The following is a 6,380-nucleotide window of genomic DNA, read 5'->3' as shown; positions in this document are numbered from 1 at the left end:
ATGTCAACTTTGAGGGGGGTGAGTTTTTTTTTTTATAACTCATCCGTTTAATTTATATTAAGCCTTAAAGTTCTGCATAATTAAGGGCGTGGCCACTTGAGTGACAGGTGGATTACCGTTTTGCCCTGCAAGGCAAAAGACTCGTTGGAGTGTGAAACTGAGAAAAATGGATTTTTATTTTTCCAGAAAAATTAATTATAGGTAGGACAATGGAAATCTGGCAATTAGATGTTTTAATGAAAATGATCTCAAACTTGATTTTTGCCGCTATTATTGTACTCCTTTGCATTGTCTGCAAAAAGTGAGATGTCACACCAAGGTAAAAGGCAGTAACTACCACATTATATACAATATTTGGGTGCTGATCACCATTTACAGAATCATTATAGTAACATCTGTGTAAAATCTAGTGAGCATTCATTACCTCATAGGATATAATGTGTTTTCAATTTATAATTCTGACCGTAACAACCAGACTAAAAGTTAATACTGAACATATACGAAGAAGAAGAATAACACTTTATGTGGTTAAACAGGTATTTCAGAAAGTTCACTTTTTACAGATTTTATTATGTTTAATTTTAAACTAATACAATTTTACAGTTTAAAAATGACAAAAAGGAAAAAGTCCTTTAAAAGTTTGGGCACCCTGCATGGTCATTACTTGGCAATGCTCTCTTTGCCGAATATTACTGCCTGTGAAATGGTATAGTTTACAGCTTTTTGAGTAATAGGGTGTATATATATTATATATATATATATATATATGTAAAATGTCAGTAAAATGAATCATATTAATTTTGGCCCTACTTGACCACTCACAACACCCTGACTCAATCAGTACAACAACATTAATCTTAACATATTGTGGCCAATCTGATTTCAATTTCCTAAAAGAAACCATATATTTACACGTCTACTCTACAGCAAAATATAACATTCAATTACTTACATGGCACAGATGCACTTTTTTCAGATGATCTTGACAAATCTGACAAAAAACATCAAAAGTAGTACAGCAGGAAGGCACATTATTATACTATTTACATAGTATGTTGTGTAATTAAATAATTAAATTTCACTAAACACTAATGAATACATAAATAAAAACTGCTACATGGCATATATTTAATGAACCTAAATACAAATATTGAGAATATGTTTGACAATCAGCTGAAAAAAATAAATATACTTACAAAGTCAAAGATGCTCAGTGCTGTGGAGTCTTCATGTTGCAGCAGCTACTGACACAAAAACAAAGGAGAGAAAAAGAAAAAGCATCACTGATTATGAGTCAGATAATACATATATCTGTACAAATTGAAATGTACCGATTTTTAATCAATGGTTATTGACTAATCAGTGTGTTGAACAGTTCAAATCAAAGACACAGAATGACTGCTAGATTAATCACTTACTTGCACTTATAACAATCTGAAAAAAAGAAAGAAAAAACAAACTATTACTTAAAATTGTAATGCAATTAAGTAAAACTGACAGAGAAAAGGCTTGACATCTCTAAAGCATTTTGTTTTTTAAAAAATTATTTTGTAATTCAGCCTAACTAATTGATTGTGTGTATGTGTGTGTGTGTGTGTGTGTGTGTGTGTGCAGGTTTAGGCATTCTGGGGAGCAAATATTCACACAAGCAGTAAAACCTGAATTTATTACATTTTTGGGACTGACACATATGGCCCATAGTAGGGCTGAATGAGGCTGAATGTGCCATTTCTCAACCATAATCGGGCCAGATCCACTGATCACAAGCCTAGCCAAATCTGGCAACCATTACTGGGCCAAAGCTGGCTCACTTCTGACCAGCACACAGCCGACACTCAGCCACAACCGACCTGACTCTGGCTACCTGGGTACTGGCCTGGCATACTTAATACAGCATTTTTGGCAGTTTTTGGATATGTGTAAACATGAATCATTTGGAAAACATTGTCATGTATAGAGTATGTGAAATATTTTTAAAAACACAAGTGAAAAACTTTTTCAGTTTTTGACTACATCGTTGACTTGTAAACGTAACCTTATATTGACAGGATGTTCAAATGAGACAAGATTATTCAAACTCCAGCTGTTATTAAGTATGAAGTGGATTAAGGGATCCAAAACATATAGTCATACAGAATCTGCATGATAATAAGCAACTTAGTTAATAGTGAGAATTGGTCCTTAAAATAAAATACAGCTGTTTCTGTATCAGTTCTGCAGCACATGTGCAAAGAACAGGGTTTAGTGGAAAAGTGCAAGGTTACTAAAAAATAATGAATAAAGTATAATAAAAAGGCTACAACAAGGTTTAATCTGGCCACAGAGGAACACAACTGAGGTTGCCTGATATAAAGAGACGTAATCCCCGAAACAGAGCTTCAGTCGTGCGCAATACTGAAATATCTGCTAAGTGTGTTACTTATTTTTGTCAACCTGGCAACCATGTGTACTCTCTCTCTGCTGTGTATAAAAGTGCTGGCTTTCTGAAAACACGATCTCCAGTGATCTCCACTTCATATTCAAGTGTTCATTTATGAGAGAGAGAGAGAGAGAGAGAGAGAGAGAGAGAGAGAGACTGTGTATGTATGAATTACCACAGTTTCTCTTTTAACAGTGCAGCTGTGACTTTAAATTACTTCTAAAAAAAAATGATATTACAAACTCCTTGATGAGAAAGATAATGTAGCTCTTCAGCGGTGAAGCTATTTTATTGATAAAATTGGGGGGCAGCACTGAAGTTTCTTTGTTACTGAATGTGTGTGTGTGTGTGTGTGAGAGAGAGTGACTGAATGTTAAGGTGAGCGGATTTCTAAAATGAAAACTGGGAACATTTGTGATTATCTATAATCATGTTTAATATTTTCTAACTGTATTTAACATTTTCACAAACTGTGAGTACAGTAATTACAACTTTACAAATTGCTTTTGGAATTTTCTATCCCTGTTCAGGCTTATTATTTTGCATGTTTGGCTCATTTTGACAAAGTATGTGCTTTCTACAAATCTAATTGTGCAAGTGTAATTGATTTATTTTATTTTATTTTATATATACAGTCGTGGTCAGAATTGTTGGTACCCTTGTTAAATATGATTTAAAAAAAGGCTGTGAAAATAAATCTGCATTGTTTATCCATTTGATCTTTAATTAAATAATATAATATATTAAAATATCTTATATCTAATAAAAATCTCATTGTGAAATAAATAATTTTCTCTAATATACAATGGCCCCAATTACTCTTCTTTCTAAAGTATATTTCCATCCATATTTCCATTTTTTTAGCACACCAGCATGACAAAGAAAATGAAATTATCCAGAAGTGTAAATGTGAGGTAATACAAAGACCAAATTCCCTTAATCATTGATCACAATGAGAAAAAAAAAAAAAAAAATATATATATATATATATATATATATAGTTCTGATGTGCAGCAAAAGATTGTTAAGCCTCACAAATGATTAAGTGTCTATAAGAAAACAGCTCAAGCACTAAAAATCAACAATAATTAAGTTCTAATCAACTAAAGATGTTACAGATCTGTCTGGAAGAGGACGTGTGTCTGTATCATTCTAATGCATGATGAGGAGGAGAGTTTGTACCAAAGATCAAATGAATAAACAATGCAGATTTATTTTCACAGCCTTTTTGATCATATTTACTGAGGACACCAACAATTCTGACCACGACTGTATATTTTTCTCATATTGTAGTTGTGACAACGGAAGTTTCAGGAATGTTTAATATTGTGTGTAAAACAATCCTGCAACATTATCATGTGTGTTGTTGTACAGTGAACACAAACAGTCGTCTATTAGTTTGTTTTACCTGTAAAGTTTGTATGTTACTGCCTTGAAACCAATAACGGCGTCTCTTTTGACGATAATTGTGCTTTGCTCTCGTCCAGGTTCTTCATGATTAAAGTACAAAGTAGCAGCGCGACCAAATAATCAGTAACAGCTCACAGCGCCTCTGCTGCTGAAAATAATCACAATTACACGATTAACAGCTGCTGATGTTGGTCGAGCTTTTACAGTGCATTTGCAGGTTGTTTTGAATGTGCTGTACAACGGGGACATTTTTAGGGACAGATCCAGTCGGGGACAGGACAAAAAAAAACGGGATGTCTGGTCGCCCTATTGAATGTGAGATATATGGAGATACACAGCCCTACTAGCGACCACCCCATGTACCCTAGCAACTGCACAGCAATACCCTAGCAACCACCTTGTGTACCTTGACAACAACATAGCAACAGCCTAGCAACCACCCAGAATGTGTTATCAACCACACAGCAAGTGTCATTGCAACCATATAGCAACAACCTAGCAACCACCCTCAGTACCTTAGCAACTGCATAGCAACACTCTAGAAACCACCCAGAACACCCTAGCACCTATATAGCAACCACACTGAGTGCCTTTGCAACTGCATAGCAACCAGCCAGAACATGTTATCGACATCACTGCAACCACCCAAGTACCCTGGCAACTACATAGCAACAGCCTAGCAACTACCTCAAGTACCTTAGCAAGTGCATAGCAACCACCTCCAGTACCTAGGCAATAGCCTAACCATTTTGTGTACCCTGGCAACTGAAAAACAACAGGCTAGAAACCACCCCAAGCACTTTAGCAACTATGTAGCAACCACTCTGAGTATCTAGTCAACTGCATACCAACAGTTTGTTGACTGTCTGAATGTGTGTGTGTGTATGTGTTTTCTAGTGTGGATCATGGAGGAGAATCCAGGATTACAGCAGGACTGAAGAAATGTACGTCTACAAACACACACACACACACACACACACACACACAGCTGTAGTGATTGTTGTTGTGTTATAAATGTGTCTGTTCTTGTGTTCAGATGCCTGTTTTCTCACACTGGATCCAAACACAGCAAACACTGAACTCAGTCTGTCTGAGGAAAACAGAAAGGTGACACGTGTGGGAAAGAATCAGTTGTATCCTGATCATCCAGACAGATTTGACGTGTGTCCTCAGGTGTTGTGTAGAGAGAGTGTGTGTGGACGCTGTTACTGGGAGATTGAGTGCAGTGGACGTGTGGATATATCAGTGTCATATAAGAGCATCAGGAGGAAGGGAAGGGGTGTTGAGTGTTTGTTTGGATCTAATGATCAGTCCTGGACTTTGAGCCGCACTTTCTTTGGTTACTCATTCACACACAATAAGATAGTGACTCTGATTTTCCCTGTGATGCCCATCATCAGTCGTAGAATAGGAGTGTCTGATATCTATAGAGTAGGAGTGTATGTGGATGAGAGTGCAGGAACTCTGTCCTTCTACAGCGTCTCTGACACAGTGAGTCTCATCCACACAGTCCAGACCACATTCACTCAGACGCTCTATCCTGGGTTTAGTGTTGATTATAAATCATCATTGAAACTGTGTTGATGAATCAGAATAGACTGATGAGAGATTCTACCCATAATGCTTTGAGCTGCTGATGAATCAGTAAGAGTGAGATGTTCTGGAGTCTCTTCATGAAATTAATACTGCAGCTCAACTTCTAACACTCAAATAACAGTCAGAATAAATGTGTGTCAGAAATCCTCATATAGACAGTAACATCAGCGTGTGAGTCTATATTTGTGTTTTTATTGTCGTGTCTCATCAATCATTAATTTTATTAGTGTTAAAACGTCAAAATGTCACAATCTTGATGAAGATCATGTAATTCATTTCTCTCTATTGTTTTTGTGCAGAAATAATAAAACAATAAATCAAGTTGAGATCAGATTTTAATTGATGTTTGTATCATGAATATAATCGATTCTTCACAAGACTGAAATGAACTTCTGACATAAAATATGACATTAATCACAGCATTTAATAAAATATATTATTGTAACTACTAGGGATGTAACGATTACCGGTTTGACGATAAATCATGATAAAATTCCCCAAGGTTAGTATTACCGTTTCGTATTTTAATTATCATTAAAACTGTATTTGATTACCGCGATTTGAACAACTGATGATAAATAAATACTGTACAGCATAAAGCACAGTTTTAAGTAACAGTCTCATTTGCGAACAGCATGCAGAGTAGTTTCATTTTGTGTGGAAAGACAGCGGATGTTTTATAAGAGTGCTAAGGGCATAGGCGCCAATCCGCAGGGAAATAATCGAGCACACACGGAAAAACACGAGAAAGTCTCCGTTCATTTTAAGCAGTAAGAAATGCATTGCAACTTTTACGACTTTATTCTCGTTATCATAGTTCATTTGAAGCCGTTTTTGGCGTTATTTTAATGGTAAATGTCAAGAGTGCATTCCCAGCTAACAATTTTTGGTTTCCAGAACATTCTGGGAACGTTAGGTTTTGGTTCCCAGAACGTTCCCTATTGGTTAGCCAGGA

At 35.9% G+C, this 6,380-nt stretch overlaps 1 protein-coding gene across 1 annotated transcript in view; it reads left to right on the top strand.

The window, feature by feature from the left end:
• LOC127157718 (NACHT, LRR and PYD domains-containing protein 3-like) overlaps window positions 1-5,738 on the top strand; it is a 26,872-nt gene extending 21,134 nt beyond the window's left edge. The window contains 1 exon segment of the mRNA XM_051100974.1: window positions 5,003-5,738. Within this exon segment, the coding sequence (XP_050956931.1) occupies window positions 5,003-5,413 (411 nt within the window). The 3' untranslated portion in view covers window positions 5,414-5,738.
• Window positions 5,739-6,380: the final 642 nt, after the last annotated feature.

Source organism: Labeo rohita, unplaced genomic scaffold (assembly GCF_022985175.1).
Source record: "Labeo rohita strain BAU-BD-2019 unplaced genomic scaffold, IGBB_LRoh.1.0 scaffold_118, whole genome shotgun sequence".
NCBI classification, from domain to species: domain Eukaryota; kingdom Metazoa; phylum Chordata; class Actinopteri; order Cypriniformes; family Cyprinidae; genus Labeo; species Labeo rohita.
The sequence above is the reverse complement of the archived record's forward strand: the minus strand, read 5'-3'. Positions and strand labels throughout refer to the sequence as shown.